The sequence below is a fragment of the Lepisosteus oculatus genome, chromosome 17, assembly GCF_040954835.1.
Source record: "Lepisosteus oculatus isolate fLepOcu1 chromosome 17, fLepOcu1.hap2, whole genome shotgun sequence".
Classification (NCBI taxonomy): domain Eukaryota; kingdom Metazoa; phylum Chordata; class Actinopteri; order Semionotiformes; family Lepisosteidae; genus Lepisosteus; species Lepisosteus oculatus.
Genome location: NC_090712.1, coordinates 15,618,831 through 15,646,010, shown reverse-complemented (window position 1 = coordinate 15,646,010; position 27,180 = coordinate 15,618,831). Strand labels below are relative to the sequence as shown.

Genomic DNA, 27,180 nt, shown 5'->3' with positions numbered 1-27,180 from the left:
TCAAGCTGCCTGCCATTGCTGGGCTCTTTTACCCCCTACCAGACCAATTATTAGCTCATTAGGCTTCCCTAATGAATTATGTTACAGCATTAAGGAAGGAGGGTGAAACGCTGGAGAAAATGTTCATTGATGTGGAAAACAGGCCCTGATACTTCTGTGAGGCTCAGTTAGAGGAGAACATGATCTGGCCAGCATCGGCTCTGATGCAAATTCAGGGGGAAGAAAAAGGATAATAAATATTTCATCTCAAATGATTGATACCTGCTCTTGGGAGGAATCGGCTTCCTAATGTGCCTGACTGCTGGAAAATAAAATAAAAGCAAAAAAGAAAGACTTTAAGCAGTGGTTATATGGGTTATGATGATTGTTGAAAAGCTTTGCAATGCAGAGCTTCTCAAGGACGTGACAAAAGCAATTTACAGATCAAGTCCGATATAAGTGAATTGGATATTCTGGCATTTTCTCTCTTATTGTTGTTTATTTCAGGTGGACTTGTATATTTTATTTTCAATTTTTCTATCCCAGTTCCAATTTACAAAATGCAGTTTAATCTTCATTTTGAGAGATTCTGATTACCCAGTCCCATTGGTATCACAGAATCTTCTGACCCTTTCAAGAGAACAGGATGTGCTTGCACACAAAATGAACACTTTCATGGCTCAACACCCTGTAGCAACGTAGAAGAGATTTTTCCCAAAACAGCCACGACACAGACTTGCCGCCAGCGCATGATTAGCCTTATCAATGTTTCGCAGGAAACAGGAGAATCCAAGGCAATTTCTGCCTCAGTGATAGACATGGCAATATCCAAAGCATTGCACTAAGAAAGAAAAAGAAAGTTAAGGCAGAAAAAGAAATCTAATGATTTCTTCTCATCTCACTCTTTCTTTTAAGGGATTTAATGAGACAAAGTTTAAGTGTGGTGCTTTGGAACGCAATGGCAGAAAAAAACCATCCCAGCCTAACAAAATGTCAGGTTGGTATTGACAGAAGTCATCAAGGCCCCGACAACCCAGCACTGGCAAATTATGTCCCGATCTCTATCTGCTGTAATATCAGCGTGCTCATTCTGCCTATCTGCTCAGGGGCTGGCAGCTAGGGAGATAAATTTAGATAGCAATCCCACTATCACTGATAACAGGTCCCTCAAATGTCAAATAACACAAAGGGCGCCATCGATTTCCCCCTGCCTTTTTTACTTTTCTTTCTTCTTGCACTTTTACTTTGCCAATAGAAGATGCCTCTGATTTGGGATAATCTTGCTTCCACAGCACATTTTCTAACATTCCAGTGTGTTTCGTTAAATGGTGTTTGTCAATATTCTGCATTACAATGGCACAACAGCTATAATCTTTAAACAAGTTTCTGATTGGTACCACATGGAACAGGCTCCAATTTAAGAAGGAGCAACAATCTTATCTGTCAAACCCTTTGATATCGGATCAAAGCAGATTACTCAGAAGTATTGTATCAGTAAACCTGTAAAATCACATTTAAGGATTTCATAGCTTCTTTTTATAATAATAATAATAATAATAAAATAATAATAATAAAATAATAATAAAATAACAATAATAATAAAATAACAATAATAATAAAATAACAATAATAATAATAATAATAATAATAATAGTTAGCACTGGTGACCAGGGGTCAGTTCTGGACCTGGGGTGCTATCTGCATGGGGTTTGTATATTCTCCCTGTGTTTGTTTGGGACTCCTCTGGGTGCTATGGTTTCCATCCATAGGTTAATTAGCTTCTGGGAAAACTCACCTTGGTGTGAGTGTGTGTATACCCTGCGACAGACTGGCATCAGGCAAGGATAAACTGTACCCTGCCTTGAGCCTGTTGCTTTCCACGATAGGATCTGGTTCTACTGTGACCTTGAATTGGATGATGCAGTTAGAAAATGGATGGATGAAACTCCTTGCATTTGTCCAGAATTATGTTTTTCATCCCAAAGGATGCCCAAAGTGTTTTATGTATAGTAAGGATCTCAAAGAATCCATACTGAAGCAGCAGGCATTTTGCGTCAGCATCCCTACTACTCAGAGAATCAGAACGATGAGTAAGAATTTACTTCTCCATTTGAATAAAGGGAGAAAAAAATCATGATTTAAATTTTAAGTGCAGCATTAGGAAAACCGACAACCCTTTCAAATCATTTTACACAACAATTTTTTCCTCTTTTGAACATCTTCAAAAATGACATTAAAAATAATTTTCTCAGACTTCAAAGAAAGAAAAATAAATACATTTTACTCCATTTTCCTACGCGTCCACAAATTGTTAAAAAATAAATGTCAAGAGATTTTACAGAACATTTAATTGAGAGTAATTTTTATTTTGTTTCCATTTCCAGTTTAAATCATTCTCTTTGGAGCAGGAGCACAAATGCTAAAACTGTATTATGAAACAAATCAACACTTTTCTAAGACACCAGTACAGTGATGGTTTAAAAGGAAACTTTCATGGAAACTGTGACATTAACCGAAAAAAAAGATAACTACAAGAAAAAAATGATTGTTTGCCATTTGTTCGTTTGTCCACTGTCTATCAATGACATAGCTTACTGTTCTTAAACCCTAAATCTATGGAACACCATCCTAGAAAACAGGAACTCAGTCACATTAGTGCTTTTGAAGATAACCGTAAAATATTTTTTGATAGGTTGTGTTTTTTTTTATCTTCTGTATATACTAGAACATTTACAGGAGTTTGACATAGAAAATAAAATAGAATCAGTAAATGTAGGGCTACAAAGGTACTTTGTGTGTGTGTATGAGCATAGGATGAGGATCACATCACTTACATTTGGGATTAAAATTTGATTAGCTCTTTGATTTCCATTGACATTACTTTTCTCCAGATGTATTTATTTTCTGGTTAATTACCATCATGCTTAAACTCAGCTGGATGTAAGGGCAAAGAAATTTCTGTCTTTTTTCTAAAAACATTAAAGCTTCTAAAGCAATTCTAATGTGGTAATGCAGAATGAAATACTTCAAATTAAGATAGAAAAGTACACATATACAGTATATATTGAATTGCTTTCTGTGATTATCATGGCCTTATAACTGTTTTTTTTTTCTTTTAAGCAGACATTACCCATCTGCATAATGGTAATGTTACCATCTGCAAAATGATTATAAGTTCCTATATAAAGTATAACAGTTTTAGAGAAAATTCACACCAGCTTCTTTTCTTTCTGAACAGGAAAAGGGTGTCTGTTTCCCACACATTCTGAAACTAATATGAATAATCATATTGAGCCTGTATGCTCCAGTTCTTTGTTTATATAGGACCTACAGTTTAGCAAATTCTATTCAGTTTTTTGTTATGAGACATTGCACTATACTTTGTGAACTACTGTAGAATCCTTGAGAATTATCACAGACAGTTCTTGCAATCTTTCATCAGCCCTAGATAATTTGAATTTACCCTTTCTAGTCTTTCTTTCCCTCAATGAAACAAGTTCATGTTAAGGATAAAATGAAATAGTTTTCCCATCACAAAATTGTATTCTACGTTTTTATTTCAAGAATAAATGTGAAGTAAATTAATATAATAACAGACACAACCTATTTCTGTGTGCTTGTCCTATACTTACTGTAAACGGATGGAGAGTTTCCTTCCAACTCTGCAAACAACAAAAATAACTAAAGTCGACAACATCTCCAAACCCGGAGCAAGATAAAGTATATGAGAACAAGGCATGAACTCAGATGGCTCCAAAATAAACAAATTGACAGCTGTGCAGAGTGAAAGGCAGCTCTTAGCTTGGCAGCCAATATTACTGTGTGATAAGCAGCTGTAACATTCTATTGATTTTCAATGACAGAGCTTGTGAACGTCTACAGAGCCATTCAGCAGAATCCCACTGCTAGACAAAGATGGGTAATGACACTTGATGATACTTTGTCAGGCACTGAATAGTAATGAAGTTCTTTGATGAGCTGTGAATGTCTCTTTAGCAATGTGGCAAAGAAAACATCAAAAGTGTCCTGATGATGCCAGGCACACCACAAGCTCGACTTGTTTAGCATGCATGTACTGCCCAAATCCTGGTCTCCGCGCCTTTATGTATTGGATTCCAGAACTCCTTCCAGTGATTAAGGGCTTTTTGTGACATCCTGCATCATCTCTAAACACTATGAAAGGTGGATCCTCATTCTAACACATTCCATTACTTTGCTTCAGTACTTTCAGTATAGTGAAGAATTCAAATAAATGACAAGATGTGTCAGGGTTTTAACCTTTTTGCTTGTCTTTCAATTTAAATCGATTGTTAATGTTTTCCCTATTACTATCTGCAAGAAGGAGGGAGTCTCTTAAAAATGTAATGCACAAGTCTACCCTGCTCTCAAGACCGAAGTCAAGTGTGTCCAGTTTTAATGGGAAACTCCTGTATTTAATCAATAACATGGATGCCTGTTTTTTTCTTAAGAAATTACTCATTATCCCATTATATTGTAACGCTTACGACCGACAAGCACTGTGTGTAAGAGCCGGCGTACCAGAGCGGGTGACGTCACCGCCCTTCCCTGTGATAGCAGGACCACAGCTACTGGGCTGTGGAGAGATCTCTCTTTAGCTCACGGGGCTAGGTTGCTGCAGAGAGACGTGGAAGTCCCGGGTTCGAGCCTCCAGTCGGGATGGGGCCGACCAGATGCGGCAAGGGCACCCGCCTGAGCCCCCGTTGCGTTACAATATTTTCTGATTGCTAATGTCTGTTGCATTTCACAATGAAGGACTGAAATATAAAGAGCATGGTAGCCCAACTGTGAGAATGAGGCAGCTCAGACTATCGTGAGGAGTGAGCTAGAGAGAAGCTGCAACGCTGTCAATGGTGGAGTGAGAGAGCGAGACATGCACAAAGTGAAGACCTGGGTGCGAGATCTATATATGTAGGTTAGCAGAAGTGTGTGAGATTAGGATCTAGCCTTCCTCAGGAACTTATCTTATATAAACTCCATAAAACATGACTGGATTTTGACAAATGAATGATGTAGATGAAACAAAGTTTATGCATTTCACCTGAGTAAGCAGAAGTTTTGCTGAGCAATGCTGTGTCAAAATAAAACACTCACAAAACCATAAATATGACATTTATGACATACAGCCAGGACAACTATTGCACTCAGCAAATAAGTGTTAAGCAATCATTGCAAACCTTGCTAACATTGCAGATGTGTTGCTCACATACTGTACAGTACATGCAAGTGAGGGACTATTTGCTTACCATTTTATGTACCATGCACACAGTTTCACATCTAGCGATTGTATGTCGCAGTTGAATAATGAATGTTACCAACCAAGTTTTACAGTTAGTGTTTTTTGCATGAACTATAGGAGTTAGACTTTGGCTTTTTTTGTAGTCCTGAAATTGAGATTTTTATCAAATTTGACTCCTTATTTCATCTTAGATTTAGTTTGAAAGTACAGTTATACATAAGACCACTACTGTATATACTGTATGAGGAATAATCCAAGAAATCCCAAAGATCAGCAAGAGTAAAAATGTGAAGAAGGAGAGACAATAATATCAAACTATTAAGACCATCTATAGTTTTCCAACTCAATAGTGGTGCAGCACTGTGGCCCTGGGTTCAGGTCTGGCCCTGGGTTGTTGTCTGTATGGAGTTTGTATGTTCTTCCTGTGTTTGTGTGGATTTCCTCCAATAGGCTAAAGCCATACTGGCAGAAACAGTATTGGAAAGTGAAAAAAATATTTGTAAACTGGTTGCACTGATCTGCTCACAGAGAATATTGCTTTTTTCCTCATTGCTATGGGGGGAATAATGTTATAGCATCACCACTGTTGTTTTTTATTAACTGAGTTCATTTAAATTCCATGTCTGTAACCAGATACATGTATGAAGATTTCGTTTGCTTTAAATTTGTGATGCAGAGCTAGTAAACCTAAAACATCTCTAATCCACTCAATCACACAATTCTGCTCCATCCAGTTTCTTCATTATTTAATGAATAATTAGTCAGATCAATGGCAATTAAGGAGCTGGTTACTGTATGTCAAAGTACTTAAATGGAGTGGATGGGAATAGTTACAAGCCGTGTAGCCCTACTTGAATAGTTTATTTTCTCCTGAAACAGAATTAAAAACGTCAAAACAAAAAAATGAAAGAGTTGTAATCCTCCAATTCTACGAATATTAAATACTAAAAGCAGGTCTAAGCAAGTCAAACTGGGTAATACCAACGCAGGTAAGGTAAATTACACCATTTAAAATATAACTAGGAATAAGCTACTGTGTGTTGTGTTTTTCAATATTGTATGAAACTACAGTATGTATGGAACTGTTCCAACATTTATACTACGCCATTTAGAAAAGGAAATTTTTAGCACATGAAATACTGAAACGTCCGAGAGAAATTTCATTACAGCCCAGGTACATCTGACAAGAAATGACTGTGAAGGGATAAGTTATGTGTCAGTCAGAGCAGCCTCTGTGCTGCCAAGATAACAGTTAAAGGGATATGAGAAGAAAATTCAACCCAGACCTATCATGAGAAAATGGATGATACCTGACCAACCAAAATCTAATAAGTCAGAAAGGTATGAGAGATTTGAAAGCTTTGCATATGTTAAGGTTGGATAATGAAGTGTTGTTCTATGATGCCACTTGGTCATTTTTACAATGGATTTAATGGAAGTTAAATCTCTCATTTTTTTCCATAAGCTCTTCACTGGACATTATAAAAAATCAGGTCTCTGTATTGGAATAATCGAAAATGACAAAGTTTGAGTTTCCTGTTATTCATGGCTGTAAATGATGTATTTGCAACCTTTCTAGTAGCTGAATATATGTTCTGCCTGAATTCCTCTCCTATCTGCACAGCCACTTCAAAGTATTTCAATTAAATTTTAGTTTGATATGTGTTTGCTAGTGCAGTGGTCAGCAAGGGCTTTGTTCATTTCCCAGGCTGCTACTGTATCTACTGTATGTGGAGTTTTTAAATGTTCTGCCCGTGTTCATGTGGGTTTCCTCCATGGTGCTCTGGTTTCCTCCCACAGTCCAAAGACATACCAGTAGGCTAAGTGGCTTCTGGGAAAACCGGCCCTGGTCTGAGAATGTGTGCGTTTGTGTTTATCTGCCCTGCAACAAACTGGCATCCTGTCCAGGGTGTACCCTGCCTTGGGCCCATTGCTCGGATAATGTGGTTAGAAAATGCGAGAATGGATCCTGCTTAAGTGAAAGGAGCCTCCTACATTTTAGTCAAGAAGATTTAATCTGGTAACCAAATGTCCATTTAGTAACTAAACTTTGGAGTGAATATTTGGCATTTGTGATTTTAAAATGTACTTTTTATCTATCCCAAGAAACAAAAACTCACTACTCTCTACTCGGAAATCATGAATGGTATTAAGCGTACATTATTTTTTCAACAGCAGTTTTCCACACGTGAAGCTGAGTTTTAAATTTCATGGGATGGTGAGCATGCCTTGGGAGTTTTTGGTGGTTCCCTGGACAAGGATATAAAGGTGTGAAGATTGCATGCTGTATACAAGGCTTAAATGATTAAAATGGTTATTTCAGTACATTTTCAGACAAAGGTTGTTCAGCTGTTTTGAAGAACTGAACTTCAGTTACATTACTTTCTTAACTGCTAAAGACCACTCAAGACGATCCTGGAACTATTGATTTTGTGATCAGTTAAAATGTTTACCAGTTGTAGAAGAGTGTAGATTAAAAAAAAGATACAGTATACAAGCTACAGTTTTCAGTGACTGGTTAATGATGCTATATTGAACTCTGTCAGACTCCCCAGGAGAAATGAGGTTTATCAGTACAGGGTGAAGTTCCTGCCATGTTAATGTGATTGGACAGCAAAAGGAAATGATTTTTTAAATGTAAATACTGGCCAGAGGCTTTTCCAAGCAACATGCAGTACATGCAGCCAATACAGACCTTATCAAAAACCTTCATAAAAGCTCTACTTTTTCCAACTATTACAAGAATCTCTTTTTCTTTGACAACATGACACCTTTCTCAAGTTAACAACAACACAGCACAAATAAAAAATATTGTGGTACAGTATATGTACTTTTGCTATTTGAAACAATGCTACAGTACGTTCTTACAATGAGATTTATTTTTAAACTGGATGGTGATAGTACCCTTGATGAGTTGCTCTAGCTGCTGAACGGAACAGGTATTTAGCTGCTGGCATCGTTCAATATACTGTGATAATATACTGTGATGCAACTGTCTGGACCTTGAAAGGCGTTTCATGTCAACTGATTCACCTCACTGGTGTTGAGTGTCACTGGCCTGTGGGCGTGTGACATCACAATCAGGGCGACGCATGAGAAAATCCAAACTGACCCCCGATCAAAGGGGAGCTGTGAAGAGTATGACCACCACCTGAGCTGTCTCGTTTAGCCTCATGGATGAATTTGTCTCTTTGTTGATAAATGTTGAGGAGGTTGATGCAGGTCTTTTCAATGACCTGTTTTTTTTTTTGTGGCATTCAAAATTGATGGATTTACTGAGCCAATACCTTCTTGTAATCATCAATGAATACAATACGTAGACATCTTGCAGATACTGGAAGATTGATTTACTTGCCCTGCTACTTGCAGATGGTCCACAGCGTATTGCATATTAATTAAAGCACATTTTAAAAATCTGAGCACATATACAGCAGGTAAAGAGTATATGTATTGAATGTATTATATCCCAGTCTGTTGTTAACTTGCAGAGGAGTCAGCCCCTTCAAGAAAAAATACAAAATTTACAATTAAAGTTTCATGTATTCCTTAAGAGAAATTACATTGCACTGAAATATGATTATATGTTAGAAACCATAGGAAACAAAAAAATAATACAAAGCTGAGGGCTGTTATTATACTGAAAATTAGTTGACAAAAAGGTGGTGCTACCTTTTGAAAGTGCTAGAATGCTCTGACTTCTAGAGATCCAATTATGTACCTGCAAGACTTTCTCTGAAAGCACGCTTTTACAGACCACAGTTTACAATGTGCCTAGTGAATTTATGCATCATATTGAGTTTTATAGTAACAGTACAGAAACATTCAGGAAATAAAAATGACAGACCTTACAAGTCTGTGGAGTATCTAAATGTTCTAAATCTAAATTTGTATATTTAATATGAGCAATGTAGGGTAGATTAATAAAACTTAGGTACTAGAACTTCATAATCATATTTGGTATTTGTTTTAAAAAATTCCAGATGCATTTAGTATATAATATACAGATAACATGACTAACAGAGGTAACTGCCTTTTAAAATTCCATGCGTTAGCCAGCACAAGTCTTTGGGGGAATTTCCTGTACAATACCATTTGATGAAATAGAAGAACCTAGTTGTATGAAGTTGCTGTTCTATTTATCTGAAAAGAAATTAAAAATGGGTGAAGAATATATTGCACAGTTGCTCCTATGAATTTGTGTCATTGAAGACTATGAGGCACCACAGTGAACAGTAACTATTTTCTTGTGGGGGAATGGGTAGTAGTAGGTTTAAAGCTTTTCAAGCAGTTTCAAGTCTTATTATTGCTTCCTGGGGGAAAAGATATGGTAAAAGTAGGTCATCTGAAGGTAGCTATCAATTTTATAAAAATATATGGTAGAAAGTTATTTGGCGTGAAATGAACAAATGAAACCATACACCTGCCTGTAAACTGTTCTGCATACTGTATGTACTGCCTACTGTTTCAAATCTTTCTGCTCCAATGTCTTTGGCCTTTAAAGTGTAATATATCTTTCCTATTGGTCAGCACCAATTGTGCCCTTCAGTGCTTTGCTGGAAAGCAAAAAAAAAAAAATGATTCACTCAGATAATACAGCAGAAAGAATCTTTGCAATCATGCATCATATTTTCGGCTAATAATACTGATAAGTATTTTTTTGAAAGAGCAGAAACACAATGTTTCCTCAGCGAAAAGTTATCTGCAGGCAGACTGCAACTGATTGAATTCTTATCTAGTCACAGAATCTATGACTTTGGAACAGACAAGCGAGACTGTCTTTGAGATTTGCAGTGGAACAAATTAAAGGCAAAATGAGTTCTTAAAGGTCTTGTGGAAACACCTCACCAGAAACTTCTTACATCCGGGTTTCTTGATTAGGAATCAGGTTTTTCTCATGCATCTTACTTGTTTTTTAAAGCACTGCTTGGAGATAAGTACAGCAAATGTGTTTTGAAGCATATCCTAGAAAATTTTGCAAAGAAAAGGGAATTGTGTAAATACACATTATCTCTGCACTCACTGAACCCAAGTTAACTCGTTGCCTTGGTTCAAACTTCATGAATCTCCTTGCCATTGAAAATGACCACAGATTGTATCTTAAGGGAAGAAACATTTAAGTGTACGATTCAAAAGACAAGCCCTAAGCTGCCAGTAAACAAATACATGACTTCCTGGTTCATTGCCAAAAACATCATTAAGCAGTTCACTCTACTGTCTTTGCACCTCCTTACTGCAAGCTGCAAGAAAATCAATTGTCCTTAACTGGAGATATGAGTCTTAAAACACAATTACCCAGTGGTGGAGGACACTAGGAAACAGTTAGTGTAGAAAACAGCTTTGCAGTTCACTTAATACTGAATACATACATAACTGTAAAATTAAACATTACTCTTGATTAGAAATCTGCTATTGATAAGTGACATTTTCCACATATTTTCTTGCATACTGCAACAGAGTACAGATCTAAGAATGCAGAGTCACCATGATTTCACAATGGAGGCCTTTGAACAGTTACTTGTTTTACAAAAGACTATGAATTAATTAAGTTAAACACTTTGGATTAAAAAAAGTTTTATGCAGAATATGGAAAAAGGGATATGGAATAAAACTTATTTTCTACCATATGGGGTTAAATGAGTTAAACATAAAAATTTGAAATATAAAAAATTGAAAAGATTTGCTATGTTTACACTTCCTGTTTGAAGTACGGGGTGGACATATTTTGTCTTAAATCAATTTATTGCTTAGAGAACTAGAGAATATTTGTTTTCTATTATTTAAACTTGAATATACTTTGTCATAACTGAGTTTATGTTTCATACTTTTTTGTATCCAAATTTGCATTGTGCATGTTTTAAATCAGAAGCTCACTAGATAGATTCCTAATACTAACTTTTAATCGTAAGTACTGTAGATGGGTTAGTTAAAATAGCATTCCTTAGAATAAAATGAAATCATGTGATTTCATAACAGCACTAGATGCTCAGTGCTTGGTATTTGAGCTGATATTGTCAATATGAGCTGATTAAGCACCTGTATTAATCTGAAAAGAAGTTAATGAACACAAAAACAGCAAAAAGATGTGGTCATTCTTGAGCGAAGCAAATAAAATCCCACGATTGCCTGTAGCATGAATGAATGTGGCTTGTTTATGAAGAGCTGTTAGAAGGATGTAATGTCTGCAGAGTGTTACAGCAAATAACATAACATAACATAACATAACATAACATAACATAAGAAATCAGCTGTGTGTGGGAGAAAGGAGCATTTTGGAATACAGGGATCCACAACACTGGCTCAGGACCATCACAAAAGTCATCATCTGCATAAGTTTTCAGACTTTTCAAGAATTCCCCAACCCAGAAAAAAATTGTATATAGGCAGATTGATCATAGCTCGGCTTCTACAAATAAAAACAATGAGCATGCTTGGAAGGCGTGCAGTGGGAATGTTGATGGCTAAGAGATATACTGTAAATGCTGTGGGTCAGAGAAATGGCCCAAGTGGTGGCACAGACAGTAGTTTCTTATAGTAGGCAAATTACGTGGAGACACTGTGGTGTTATACTGTGTGCTGTGTTGTTCAAGCCAACGGGCAGTGAGGGATCACAAGAAAGCCTTTGCTCAGACTGAGGGCAACATTGGTGCCCGTGAAACACTGACAAAAGCCTTGCACCAATCTGATCTGTTACTACAGGCCAATCTAAAAGCGCAGATTTTCTAGCAGGACAATGCAAGACACTGTGCAATAATTACAATGGCACCATTTCAGGTAAACAATGTGACTGAAGGTCCTGCTATGGCCAGCTTTTTTTCCTGATCCGAGTCCACTAGAACATCTGTGAACCCAGCTTGCCAAAACCATCAACAGGAGACAGTTGCCCGAATATCTCTTAGTTGTCTGTCCAGAGTCTGATAAAGTCTATGTACCAATGGTGTCAAGATCACACTAATGAACTTATATCCGTTTTTAACATTGGAATGTTTTAATGTGGACACTGTTGAGTCTTATACAGATAACATGACCCTTTTAAATATTGGGATACTCCTGTATTTGTCTTCACCTTTTTCATTGATTAGAAATCTATATTTGTTTATTACAGTTTGATTGCTACAGTACTTGTTTGCATCAGCATGAATCTACTGTCTTGACTGCCTTTGAGACATTTTTCAAAACAGCACTTACTGTAGTGTTTCAATAATACTAAAAATACATGAAAATAACATTGCATTCATATATTGTAAAACAAAACACAATATTGTGCTTGGACTTATACAGTATATCAGCCCCTCTAGAAATAAAGATGATCTAAATAAATATTAATAAATAGATGCAATTGCTTTTTTCAGACTTTCAAATATACAGTACAGTATACAGTACCTATATGTGGGTTCATTAATGAAGGTTGCCACAAGAAAATGCAAAATAACTACAGTATGCATTTTGTTCCAGTTCTATAGGGTCTTAATTTTTTTACACTTTATACCTTTTTTATTAAATAGATATAAAGATACTTTTGGATGAGTTTAGGATAATTTCCTTAGAATGGAAAAAGCTGGGACATCAGATCAGAAAATAGGTTACCTTTACGTTTACTTTGCTTTCCTTTTCCAGGCTTCCTTTTACTTAATACATTTTCAAGTGGTGGTAGTATGATTGCCACTCAGTGGCCCTGCTGTTTCAGGACATTTGCATACTAAAAAATTACATTCCTCACCCTACCAAGCTTCCCTTAGAACTTTGGTCGCCTCTTCAATTAGCTGAAGGAAAATTCAAGTCAATGGAACCTCAGAGGCAGAAGAGAACAATCATGTTATGCAATTTTTGTGTAACTGAAGCTGTTGTTACTGTATGTCTACACTATATGTTGGCAAACAGCTCTAGGACTTCTTTGTTAGAACCTCTGTAAAATACTGCAAGTGTTGCAACATATACTTTCACATTAAGATCCAAGTTCAGAAATGAAGGTAATTTAAGTACACCATCAGTGTGCTTCAGAACAAGAGGGGCAGCTCAGTGTTTGTCCTGTGAAGCAAAGTGTAGTTGTGTTTAAGAAAACTAAGATCATTAACTGATAGGTAGAATCTGGCTTTGCACAGTACCAGTAAAAATCACTCTAAAGAACCTAACGTTGGGATATAATCCTCCTGCAATCATGTTCCATTTCTGGGGACCCCTGCGCCTGCATTAAACCCCCCTGCTCCATCAGATGAGGTCTGGCCCCTCCTCCCCTTAGCGGCAGTAGGAGATCTGCCAGCCAGCCCCCTGGCATTACTTACCTTTTTTACCTTTTCAGCTGCTGCTCTAACACTGTGGATTTCCAAAAGGTTAGGGCCTTGAGGTGACATGGAACTCCCCACTACAGGTCCAAACGCAAACTCCTGTGCGCCAAGGTTAGCATAGTCACGTCATGTGTTTCAAACGTGGTGAAATCCTCCAGAGTCACAACGATGAAATCCAAATGTGTGCTTCAGAACTGTACTCATAAAAATACTTTTTATACAGTATGTGCATCACATCTACCAGCAGCAAGAGCTAATGAAAAGCATCTTACTTGCATACCAGTAATGCAAGTATATAATCTTGACTAAAGCATCCATACAATATTTACTTGTCGTTTGCATGTTGTCCCTTTTTTCTGGTTTATGTTTCTTTCATTGTGTTACAGCTGTGGAAGTGGAGAATGGGGGAGGGTCAGTAGTACAGTATATAAATTATATTAGCAAAGATGTTTGCTGATTAAGTTAATAATTTTATTTTCATATAAACAGCAAATGACAGACAAATACACTATACTTTGTTTAGCACAAATGCATATACTGTACTGCTTTTCAGTGTGGATACAAATCCAGAATGAGGTAGGTGCTCCTAGAATCTAAGTGTACTTCTGTTTACTTGATACAAATAGACTGGAGACATTTTATACCGATGTCTTGAGACAATAGTTGTCTCACATTCTGCACTCTCTTTCCAGGAGGGTTATTTCATAAATTCATTAACAGTTCGACCATTCACACTTTGCTTGCCCTGTTTTTCGTCTCTTGCTGAGAGCTAAGAGTTAATAAAACAATTTGGTATTAGTATGCAGAATTTTAGTTTGAAGGCAGAATACGAGAAAGAAATACCAACATTAATTTTGCTTTGGTCACTGTAGCTTTTTACCAGTACTCTGTAAGAGTAAGTGTTATTCATGGTTCAACACTTTAGGGTTAATTTTTTAACACATTTTGGGATATTTTTTAAGCTAACACACTTATCACATGTACTTGGTTAATGAAACAGTCTTAGTCCACTGTTAGTAGATTTGTATTGTAACATTTATTAAAATAATACTATGGGTTAATAAGAACAGCTTAAAAACCAAAAGGCTTTAAAATGCAAGCGATGTGAAAACTTGACTAAATAAAAATCAAACGTGAGTAATGAAGTCATCCAGTTGCTGACCAGAGAAGTTAAAAGATAATAAGGCTCAAGAAAAACATCAATCCTGGTAATAAAGTACTGCAAAACAAAGCTTTTATCAGTTATAAAAACTGCATGTTTGCATTTATATCCTTGATTTCTTCAAATCAGGAAAAAAATTACTGAATGTTATTTATAACATACATATAAAACAAGATAGAAAAATACATTATAAACTTGTAACAATGGCTGTAAATACATTATCTTACATGTCTTTCTTGTAGGCAATAAGTTGGTTATGGTACATAACATGGGTCTAGAGTTACAATAACAGGAACAGATGAACTGTCAGCTGTATGGTAGCATACAGGAAACACTCCCACTTAACACAAAAATACAGAATACTGTCAAAAAAGCTTAATATTTCAATAAAATGAAATAAACTCAAAATAATACTGAAAAAACAAATGCATACTGAGACTGCAAAGTAGTCATGCTTATCGGATATGATAGTCTCAGCCACTAAACTCTAACGGACCCATCTAAAACTACCACATCAAACAGCATTCTCATTTCAGTGGCTATGCTCCCCTCCAAATGACCTTCAACCAGCACTGTATTTCTAGGTTTTACCCCAGAACTGCGACGATGTAACAAACATAAACTGCTTTCATTTCCATTCAGCAAGAGTATATCTGGATTCGAGTACACATATGCTTCTTGTTTTGCTTTCTGTTACGCCTTTAATTGAAACATACAAACAAAAATAAGATTACTGTTATTAAATAATGGCACTGCATAAAGGTAAATGAGGTCAAAGAAAATCTAAATGATACATCCAGAAGGAAGACAAACGTGATGACAAACTTGGTTACGTATAAGGATAAATAGTTTGCATAGTAAATAAATCACTTTGCTTTCTTGGGAAGGGGAACACAACAGTGGATAGCAATATAATACAGTCCTAGAGTAACTGTCTATAGCCACTCAATGGGTGGACAGCTAAGCTGGAATAATATAAGGCTGTGAAAAAACAGAAGAATGAGCTCACAGAATAAGCCACCAGTTGCCATCTGATATATGCCACAGTCATTTTATTAAACCACCCTTTCTTTTCAATATTCTTCAAATAATGTCATGTCAGAGGTTACATTAAGTTACATTCTAAAACAACAGTGGAAAGTTCTTTTTCCTGCACTTTTGTTCTTTAGAATTTTATTTTTGGACAGCAGCACTACTATGCCAATGATACAGTATTTTGCCTGCCCTGAGGAAATCCTATGAAATGTAGACTCTGAAAACGAACTCTTCCACAGTGTTATTGTTATTCCATTTTCAGCTTAAGTATGGAAGCTTTACTTCCTCGTATTAATGGCACCTTTAAAGATAATGACTCTTTGTATACACATGCAATACTCTTAACTTTACTACTCTCATTTTAAATCCTTTAGTGTTTAAAAAAGATTTTCATGTAGGCAGAAAAGAAAGGATGAACAAGTAAAACGCTAAAATTATCTGTATTACATTTGTTAGTTATCATGCAAGAGTTTTAACAGGGTTCACAAAGAACGAACAACACTGAATTCTGATGGCAATTTTAAATAACCCATTAAGAGACCTGTTTGTAAGGGTTTAAAACTAAGTGTGCTGTTCTTCTGTTAGCTGTTGCCTCATCAATTTCTCCAACTTAGCAGGTTTCCAGCAGTGCCACTTCTTTCTGTATGGGGAAGAGTATTCCCATTGAGGTTAACACACCCACTGGCCAAACTACTAAGAAGCCTGTGTTAAATGAGCCACTTCTTGGCAGCAATCTCTTGTGTGGTTGGCTTGTGAAGCCCAAGACTGACCAAGCCCATCACCTCTCCTGGCCAGACCAAGCACCTAGTCTGAAAACTAGTTACATACTGTAGGTGGAACTTGCAGTTCAATACTACATGGGACTACCACTCATCTCAACCTCAACAGAAGGAGAGAATGGGATGGTACCGACCTACACATATTTCAGAACCTTATAGAATACAGTACATGCCATGTCCTGTTCAAAGTGTTCTTACACAGGTCCAGTTTGATTAGTTATTGGTTCTTAATAGTTTGGCCAGTAAGTACATAACATTTTCTGCTGAGATTTTATGTGGCAGCACAGCAAAATTTTTAAAAGTCGACAGGGACAGCTGAAAGAATTTCTGCCCAAGCTTCAGTTCAGCGGCAAGGCAAAATCTGGCTTCATTGCTGCAAGCTCATGTTCATTCATTCACAGCTCCCCTTAAATGCAGAGGCTGACAAAGTGGTGTGTTAACCTGGTATTCCGATAGGAACTGATTTATGAGACATTCAGACTCAATGACCATGAATAAAATAAGGCACTTTTCATTCTTTTGACATTTTAGATGCTTAACAAAAAAAGGAAAGAAAAAAAAAGGCTGTTTTGGTCTTTAATAACTCTCCAACCATGAAAGGAAAACAATTTTTCTCATGAAATAAAGGGTTTCTTTGTTCATTTTTTGTTCTTTATAATACTTGAAAGTATAAAAGGCTACATTTTTTAAAAATATATATTTCTCTTCACCAGCACCCTTGTATCGTAAAATTATCTACTTATGTTCATTTTTTTCTCAACATAATACATTTATCTACAATTTTAATACATGTGTACAGCAAATAGGCAAGCATGGCTTTTACATCCTTAAAGAAGTATCTTTACAAGGAAGTGTTGTTATAAAAAAAAATCAGTTGCCACATAATGGGACACATGATGCATGTACCTTTGCTGTCACTGAGTCTCTTTAAATCAGCTCCAGCTGCTCAACTCCACCTCTAACTGCAATATCTGCTGAAAGACTTTACTCTTTCTTTGCTCATTAACTCATAGCTTCAGCATTATTCGGTAGTGGTGCACAACTAATTCCAGAAAAAGGCAGGCACAATCACAGTATTCTTTTACACACTTTTTAGTATTGCCTGCAAAGGCGGTTATGCCTATTCAAATGTGAAATATTTTAAAAGAAAAAAGTAAAACAAAAGTCTTTTCCACCAATGGAATTATTGACTAAAAGGTTCATGCATGATGCATCATTACAACACGATACATTCAGAGCGAATTATATCACCATGAGCTGAAGTACTTTGTCGAAATCTCACAGTAACTGCCTCTGAGAGTTAGGAAAACAGAAAGCTGGCTCCTGGCCTTCTATCATCGTTTTTTAATTATTCAGGGAGTTGGGGGTGGAGAAATGGGAGCAGGATTTGGCTGTGGACTGTTGAGCTGTGCTGAGGGATGAATTGGACCTTATTGCTTTACTACTATTCAGTGCAGGTCTAGAACCACTATCACCCAACCAGAGCAGAAAGCGGAGATGTTGAACCTTTTTTTTGTTGTGTTTATGTCTGTTTGCTGTAGTTGGTTTTTTGTTAGGTGATAAGCTGATGGGCCAGAGCCTCAGCTCGCTGCACAAGGGACAGACAAGCAAAGGCGTTTACCAGAAAACCGATCAGCAGCCAGGCAATGGTCAGGTCATCATTGGGTGAAGAGTTCAGAGGTCAGAAGGTCATAGGTTAGTTGCCGGTGGCGGCTGGGTGGTTAGAAAACAAAACAAAATAAAACAAAAAAAGAGAAACAAAAAAGGAAAAAAGAAAAAGATAGAGAAGAGATTAGTTTCAGCTAGTGACGGCTTGATGACAACATGAAAACTAATCACAACTAATAAAACAAGCACGTTTTACTGACAGACTAATTGACACCATCTACAGAATGCAGTAAAATCATGACAGTGTTGTATCATGATTTCAAACATGAAGAAGAGCCCACTTCCACAAATAAAATGTTAAAAAAGGAGGAAATAAAAAACAAACAATGAAATAAAATAACTAATATGACTAATGGTTAGTAGCAGTCGATGGAAGAAATCTGGACAGAAGGAAGTTCTAATCAATGAGAATCATTTGACAACAGTCAGTACAGTTATCAGTTCTGACTGCTATTAAGCATTAGTACTCTTTCCAAGTGCAAGCATAAAAGCGACTATTAATGATGAATGTGAATATTAATAATTTGTTGTTAAGAGAAATGAATTTGGAAGAAATAGGAACTTCAAGAAGACAATTTTGAACTTTAATAATTTATGGAGCGTACAAGTGTTTTTTTTTGCTCAATAAACTTTTATTGCCTTTCAGGTATTTTTTTTCTATTTACAACAACATGAAAATCTTGGCCTCATAATACAAAGCAATACTAAACTGGAGATCTAGCAGTGTAGGCATCAATACTGAAGCTGGGGGATTGCTAAGGCTGCTGCTTTAGGACAAACCCCCAGCTTTAAAACTCTATGATACATTTACAGGACACTCTTATATAAAATGCATTTGCTTATAAACACTGTAAAGTCCTGCCATTTTATAGTCTACGTTTATAAAGCCCTAAAGTACATCCAAAAATATAGGAAATTTTCTAAATGTTGCTATGATGCATATTTTTTCTTTCCTACAAATAGCCCTCTTGAGTATCAATGCTATTTCTCTGCAAATACAATAAAATCTGACATTTCATATACATTCTTGCTTTATATTTTTATATCTTTTTTAAGAAGCCCCCTGTAAATACTATTTTCTTTGCAACAACAACAAAAAAGATGCTTACAGTAAAACATAAAAGTTCTCAAGTGGAAAGGTTTGTTTTTTTCAGTCCATTCATGATCTGGTCTAATCTTATCCACAAATTGTCCCCTTTATCAACTTGGTCCACTTAACAGTAGTAATTGTAAGACTCATTTCAACAGCTTAATCATTTTCACTTTTTTCTGAGGTTTCTTGCAGTTTTCTTTAACATGTAGCCTGTGTGACTGAGGCAGAGGAGATTAAGGGATCTATTTATTCAGTGCAAAATCAGTTTTGTGCCATTTTGTTTTAAATAAAGTGAAACAAGGTGTAGATGGTTACAGACAGTGTATCTTTACTGGCTTGCATAGCCTGTAAAAATGCAGAAAAAATCATCTTGCTTCAAAGCTCTTACCTCTGTAATAATTTAACATATCAAAGATTATGATGAATGACCTCATCAGCAACCTATTAAGTGCTGAATATTTTTCACAGCTTGAAAGATAAAGATTTCTATTAACTTTCTAAGTAATATTATAATATTAAAAATAAGGCGCCCACACAGCAAAAGTATCACTTAGGCATTGAGAATCATGCAGCTGTTGCATGCTTTATTCAGTAGCTTTACATTGTAAAGTAACATTTGCTGTATACTGTAGCTTCTTTTTTTAATCCATTACAAAATAATACAATACTTGCTATATCTTCTTGTTTGAGAACACAGAGGCATTTTTACAGCCTAGTCAATATAAAACCAGAAAGAGACATCTCCCTGCTTCCACAGAACTCAAACACCTGTATCCTCTGGCCAGTCACAGGCTATTATTTTTCAACACACAGGTTTGACAATTGTGCAAATTCATGTAGTTTGTTTTAATTAATCTTGTCAGTTTATCTGCCTGTTACAGGTACCAAACTTAGTTTTCATTCGTTACTTATTAAGGTCTTTTTTCTTAGTAATGCAAAACTAATTCACTTGGTAAAAATTCACCATTCAGAGACGTTTAGCAATAATTAAACCTTCTTGAATGGGAATATGTTTAGCTGAGTTTTGGCACATGTATGATACTCCAACACGAATCAGAAAAAACAAGAGCAATCCCTAAGTCTAATTGTGGTAGTACTTCAAAATAAGTTCTAGTGCCAGTTTTTCAATTCCCTTAGACCCAGCAATGCTTTCTAGCTATTCAGGATAGAAGCATCTATATTGTAAATTTGTCTTGCAAACTGGTATACTTAGGTTTACTGCTGTAGATCTGAAAAAAACAACATCCTAATAGCAAATGTACAGAGTAAAGGTACATATTTATGTTAATTGGAAGACTGACATTATGAAGGATTATTCATCAAAATGTAAAGTGCACTAAAATCCTTTGTTAAAATGTAATATTGCTTTCAAAGAGGAAAGAGTATATATTGGTCCAAGTTTTGCAATTTACAAATTCAAAAACAGAAAGCACACTGATGAAAACATGAAAAACACTTAACACAAACACCATTAGCATTTCACAGAAGAGGTTATACCTTGAAGTGTGTAATGACTTCACATCACAGGCTCTCTGTTTAATAGGACTTCCTGTATGTGCAGCTTTAAAAAAAGTGCCAATTCATAAAAGACCTGTCAATAAACCCAAATACCAAGCCATTTCTTTTTACGAACATTTCACTGCTGGGTCTAAGGGCATATGTGGGTGGCAACTTAAATTAGTTTGGCAGGAGAATAAAAAATGAAGATTTAGTTCCCCATCACCGTGTGTTCATACTAAATCCTGATTCAAATATTTGTCACATTAAAAAGGTAATAATCAGAATTGTTACCAAAGAGGATATTGGGTCCACAAACCTCTTTTGTACAAATGCTTTTGAATTGATATTTAATGCAACATTTTTAAGTATCATATTTTAACCAGCAGTCTAACCTGGATAATCTCTGCAACTTTCTTCAAAATGATATAGCCAGATCAAAATATTTCTAACTGTAAAAACTGAATAAATTTTAATCATACCATATCTTTACATGCATGTGAGACCACACACATACAAAAAGAAACAAAAACTTTTTTACCTACCTTTGTAGGCAAATAACTGATGTTTTCTATGTACTGTAAACCATACAGTCCATTATATTTACAAAACTGTTTTGCATCTTTAAAATATATTCTTGCAGTAATTAGGATGAAGTATTGATGACATAATTATGTTTCACTTTATTTTTGTCTTTTTAGACACTGCAAGGATTTGCTGACATAATAGCATGTTTGCCCTCTGCACATTTTAGAATACAGATGTCAGACCAATAATTATGGGGTAATATATTAATTCATTTGCTTTGTCACGTGGTCAAACACTGAATTTGATCACCTTTAGATTAACCAGATTGGACTCTTCAAAACGACAGTCCTCAGGCTTGAAACACATAACATTTTGATAGTCTCATTTAATTTGAACAGAAAACCAAATCTTCATTTTTTTCTGCCTGTTCATCATAGAACACATTTTAAAAAATAATGTATTTCACACAAAGAACTCTCACTGAAAAAGATCACAAGAAGAAAAACTTTACGTTCATTTGCAACAGCAACCAACCAAATTAAAGGTCTAGGTGGTATTTGTGCTGGTATACATCATCATTTGGTTTCAGTTTCCCCAGCTGGGTAAGGCATTGGTAAAGTCCTGCTGTATTCATTCTTTTGTGAATGATGTGTTCTACTAAAACAAGCTGATGGAGTCCACTCTAGTATCCACTAATAAGGCACTCGAAATAGCTTATTCCATTTCAGCAACACCACCCCAACTGCTTCTTATTGCTCTACATTCAACTTTCAACTCTATAAATACCATACTTTTTTACAAAAAATAATTCAAGGAATTTACATATAATAACTTTCTTAATGTTAAATGCCAAAATTCAGAAAGATATAATGAATGACTTTTATTAGGGAATGTATTCAAAAGTTTTTTCTCTCAAGCTGAAAAGGCAGAAGTGTAATTAGGGACATCAATCTTGATTTTTAAACTCTTTTCTGTGTCTTTGTATTTTAACGCTAACAAACTTTTATGTGATTTGCTCACATAACCTTAGAAGTGACATTTGAAACTCTAAGTCTGAAGGAAACTGACTTTCACAGAACAAAGACAGCCAAAACGTAATTGTAACATGTCAGATTTTTCCGAAATGTTTAGCATAAGAATAAATTCTTTTAAATACTTTTAATGCTTACACTTTAACCCATATAAAAGCTTCAAAATAAAGGAAGTCAACACCTGTTAAAATAACATAATACACCATAATTCTGTATCTTTCTTTTCTAAGCAGTGGGGAAACTGAAATGTTGGTTAGAGGAATCCATTATTTATCATTAACAGCACACGCATCACATAGTCATCAAAATAATGGAGAAGCAAATGCAGAAGAGATGAAAATCGAATATAAATATAGTTTTTCATTTGTATAGAAAAAATGACCTGTTACATCGTGCATGGTGGACACTATCCATCAGCTTTAACCCATTGCCAGCACATTACAGTTTTTCAGTGTGTGTGGACAGTTTAATTCATGATCGATGTTCATGTCACTTTCCAAAAGAGTGGTAAGATCTAAATCTGTTGAGGGAATACTGGTTTTATAATAAAATAACCCTTCATAGAATAAAAAAAAATGTGTATACTGTATTGTTTGAGTTAAAAGCCTGTGAATATGTCCATGTGTTGCAAAGTGGATCATAACCAACCATAGCATTTCTCATAAACACGAACACTGGAGCTAAACTAACCTCGGTCTGCGGTCACAACCCTTTGGTAAGGATGGACCCGCATATCGTGCCTTCGAACTTTAGTAGCCACCGCACCTGGTTAAATTGCAACATTACCAAAACAAGGTTAGATTATTCAGCCTAGAAATATTCCATTAGCAGTTTATCAACAACAGCAGGTTTATCAAAAATGACTCATGGTATCTACAAATTACGCGATAAAAATACAAGTTAAGGCACAATAGTTTGTTTTTAAAAGTATATCTATATTGTTTCTAACATAGTAGCAGTCACTTCCATTACGTTGCCTTAACCTGATGGATCCAAAGTTATAATTTCCCAAAGAACAGTATTAATGACATTGATCAGACAAGCACAAAGTGGGCTTTACTAGTCACATAATCAATGGAGTGCAGCAAGAATAGAACCATGTTTCCAGTTTTTCTCTTAAATAATAATACTGATTATTCTCTGAAATGGTCTGAGACACAATCCAGTTTTGTAAGAACGTTTTGCAGTAGTTTCTTTAGGCTAAAATTTTAGATTGAGGCTATAAGCCAATAAGCACAGTTGGCAGTGAATTAGGTGATTAGTAAAGCAAAACAGTTTATTGTTTTACCAAAACATAGCAGTCAGTGAAACACCTGTTAACATATGTATATAGGATAAAATTGCATCATTACTTTTTTCTGCAAAATATATTGCCAGTGTAAACTTCAGTAGTAAAAATATCTTCGGGTATCTAAGGCAAGTGTCTGACTGACTGCTAGGCTGAGCTCATATTTATCAAGACAGCTGTGAAACTAAGCATTTGTTAAAACTCAGATCAGATGAGGGTTGGGTAAGACCATTCTTGAATGCTTAGCCTTTCGTGGGGAAAGCCATACCTAAAGAATAAAGGAAGGGAATGTGAATTAGTCTCTGGAGAAGTCCATCCTCTGTGTAGTTATACACATACTGCATTGTCTTCATGTTTAACCCAATGCAAAAAAAGATCCCCATCACAAGTTAACCTCATCCACAGTTGAATCCTCGAGTATCTGAAGCAATGGTTCTCTGTGCTGTTTTTTTTAACCAGGCATGCACACAAATTAAACAAAAAATCACTTCAGGCTGCAGACACTACAGGAAAAAGGGCCAGTTTCTTTTTTGTAAACATTCACCGAAGTGAAATGATGCAAGAGCATCATGGTCTATGGGTGAGGCTGGAAGCTCCTCAAAAAGGCCCCCCAAGGGGAGTCTGGGCAGTTTAAACAGTGTGTGCAGCCTGTGCTCTTTAAAAGGGGACCCTGGAGGAGGGTTCTCCTCGATGGAATGTGACTGGAATGTGACAAGTATGGAACCCAAAGTACAGTGGCAGTTCTTCAGCCTTTGAGGATGCTGTATAGGTTACACAAGAAAGAATAGAGCATTAAGAGAACATTGAGATGGCTCCTGAACACTGTAGCACTCCTATTACACCCTTCCCACTAAAACCAGCTGTAATATACAGTATATGCTACAAACCAAATTCATCAATCTCAATCATCAATACATCTCTAAATGCTAAGGAAAAAAAATATTTAAAGTTCAATCTTGATAATAGTTTACAAAAAATATGAAATTCACCTACTTTGAGCATTCTCATGTGTTAATTATCAATCAATCAGAATTTTATCTTTACAAACATATCTGTTAACATCCTAACAAACTGCATTTGCAAAGACTGAAATACTGTAATTTCTTCATGAATTAAAGTCTGATCTGATTATATTTACTGGTTCTGTTAAAAACTCTGTATAATAATAAAAGCTGGGCCTTCCAAATTGATTTTTGTTTTGATTATCATGCAGCTGTGATTACACAAAAGAACTGCAATTTATGCCTACCAAATTGCTGACAGGTTTCACAAAAGAACAAATGCTTATTATGCAAATAATTGAAGGCTTGCACAATCATGTGCTCACTACTAATCAACCAACATTTTGTTATTCAGAAGAGTCCATAGCTTGGACAGGGATCAATATTCAACATTTAACAAATAATTCGTTTGGAAATGTCACATACATCACATAAAAAGGGTGCAAATAGACCTTAAACTTTTTAAATCTTATCCGCAATTTTGCACCAGTCATTTTTTACATACTGTATTCTTACTTTTTTCATTTGTAACTTATAAAATTGAGTGAAACCCATATAGCGCTGATGCTATTAGACTGGAAAAGCTTCTTAAACATCTAAAAATAACACTGGTTGCATCCAGGCTTTTTTATACATGTACTATGGAAAATTAACACGTATTGTGCAAAACAAATCATTCATATTTTTCAGTTATCTTCACAGGACTTCTCCACAGCTTTTAAAAAGCTTTTGACAGAACCTGTACCTCTGCAATGTTTAAGTCAGTTTATTGTATTACTGTACTGTAAAAATAATTAGCTGAGAAACACTTCAGGCTTATCTCACTTCTCAGGAAGGTCCCATTGCTGGGGGCTAGCAGGATAGAAATGCTTTGCAAAAGGGCACAATATATCTGGGGCATTAAGGCAGAGGGAAGGGTGCTTACCTAATACACCGCTGGGCTCGATGGGGTACTCCAGGATGGATGTCGCGGGTGCCAGTGTGTAAGGATACTCATAGGGTGTGTAGATGAGTCCGGACTCAGGCCCAGGTGGGACAATGGTAGCTGTAGGGTGAGGGGTTCCGTTTGGCATGACAGCGGCGGTTTGGATCTGTCTGATCAAAGGCATTATGGTAGGGCCTGCGGGCGTGGGCGTTCGCAGGGCGGCGGGCGGGAGGACGGGCGTGGGCCCGGTGATGATCCGGGGTGCCTGGGCTGTTGCTGCAAGAGAAAAGGCAAGGGCAGCTACAGTAAGCAAGGAAACCGAGAGGGGGCGGAGGGGAGTGGGGGTGGGAGATTGGGTCCAGGGGGTGGGGTGGCAGCAGCAGGAGGGGCAGTTTGAAGGAGGAGGAGGAAAAAAAGAAGAACAGAAGCAGCAGCAGCAGAAGAAAAAGAAAAGCAAGAGGAGAGGGGAGGGGGGGGGGAGAAAAAAAATCATTAGTACCGTGCCCTGATTTGACAGAGCGTCAAAGCAAATCATACAGAGGCAAGAAGCTGCAAGCTCCTTACCCCATCGGGTTCATAAAGAATTCTCCTTTCAGAACTTGACAAACATATGCAAAATATACAGTATGCATGCACTATTTATTGCTTTTTTCATTACTCAAGTCAATTAAATTGATCTAGAAAAATTTGCTCTTCTGGGGTGGGGGTGGGGGCTTCATAAACGTCACATTTCATCCATCTAAAAATACTTTAAGTGGAAAGATGTCTCTATAATCCTCTTAACAAGGGGAATGCTTCTTTTTAAAAAGTGGCACGTTACTTCGCTGGCTAGCCCATGAATCTAGATTTCCACATTTCTTTTTAGCCTTTTTGACCAGAAAGGAAGTCAACACTGCATGTACTTATGTAGGAAGCATTCTGTCTTCCAGTGAGGTTACATTTACTAAATATAATTTCTGACTCTGAATATGCAATTTTCATTTAACATATTTAAAGATAATGCACACAACCCAACAGAGGTCCTTAATTTAAAAGCCTAGACGTACTCCCTCCCCTAAGTGACACACACAGCAAATGTCCATATTAGTGCAATCATGAGTAACAAGGCAAGACCCAGAGAATCTACTCAGCCCACAATGCTGGGTGCCATTAGCAATAAAGATACAGCGTGAGTCATCACCGTTGTCTTACACAGATGTGCTGTGCACAGAGCTCCATTATCTGTTCTAGACTGGGTAGCGCAATTTTATTTACTTTGTAGCAAATTAAAAAGTGATCGAATGTATATGCTGGATTTTTTTATTCATCTGGGTCACTGGATATGTCTACATTATTTAGGCAGAGGTAAATTAATAGGTAATAAGTGTGACTTTAATTGTTATGGGCACTGTACTAGGCTTTCCAAGAATACGATGCTATTTCTTACCACAAATATGAATTGCTTAATGAAACAGAGAGGCTAGTTCCTATTTTTTCAAAATATCTGATTATGAGCTATGTGCCCTTGAGTTTGATAAGAATTAGCTTCATTACAGATAAACGATAGTGACTTTAATACATACTGTATATACAATCTTCTTCAGACACTTAGGAGTTCAGTTTCAATATTCAGCCATGAGAAATCAAAATTGGAACCAAATGATATACATAAATCT

The 27,180-nt window shown here is 36.3% G+C and overlaps 1 protein-coding gene across 6 annotated transcripts in view; it reads right to left on the bottom strand.

Moving 5' to 3' along the window:
- Positions 1-14,531: 14,531 nt before the first annotated feature.
- Positions 14,532-27,180, bottom strand: part of LOC102697252 (KH domain-containing RNA-binding protein QKI) — a 130,390-nt gene continuing 117,741 nt past the window's right edge. Inside the window, exons 6-8 of one of the 6 annotated variants that reach the window (XM_015362941.2) lie at positions 25,526-25,801; positions 23,002-23,076; positions 14,532-18,207 (exon numbers count right to left, since the gene is read on the bottom strand). In XM_015362941.2, the coding sequence (XP_015218427.2) occupies positions 18,191-18,207; positions 23,002-23,076; positions 25,526-25,801 (368 nt within the window). In that variant the 3' untranslated portion in view covers positions 14,532-18,190. Of the gene's footprint in view, positions 18,208-18,772; positions 24,361-25,525; positions 25,826-27,180 lie in introns of those variants that run through there. The other 5 variants (XM_015362939.2, XR_001480334.2, XM_015362940.2 and 2 more) reach the window with 5 other exon arrangements.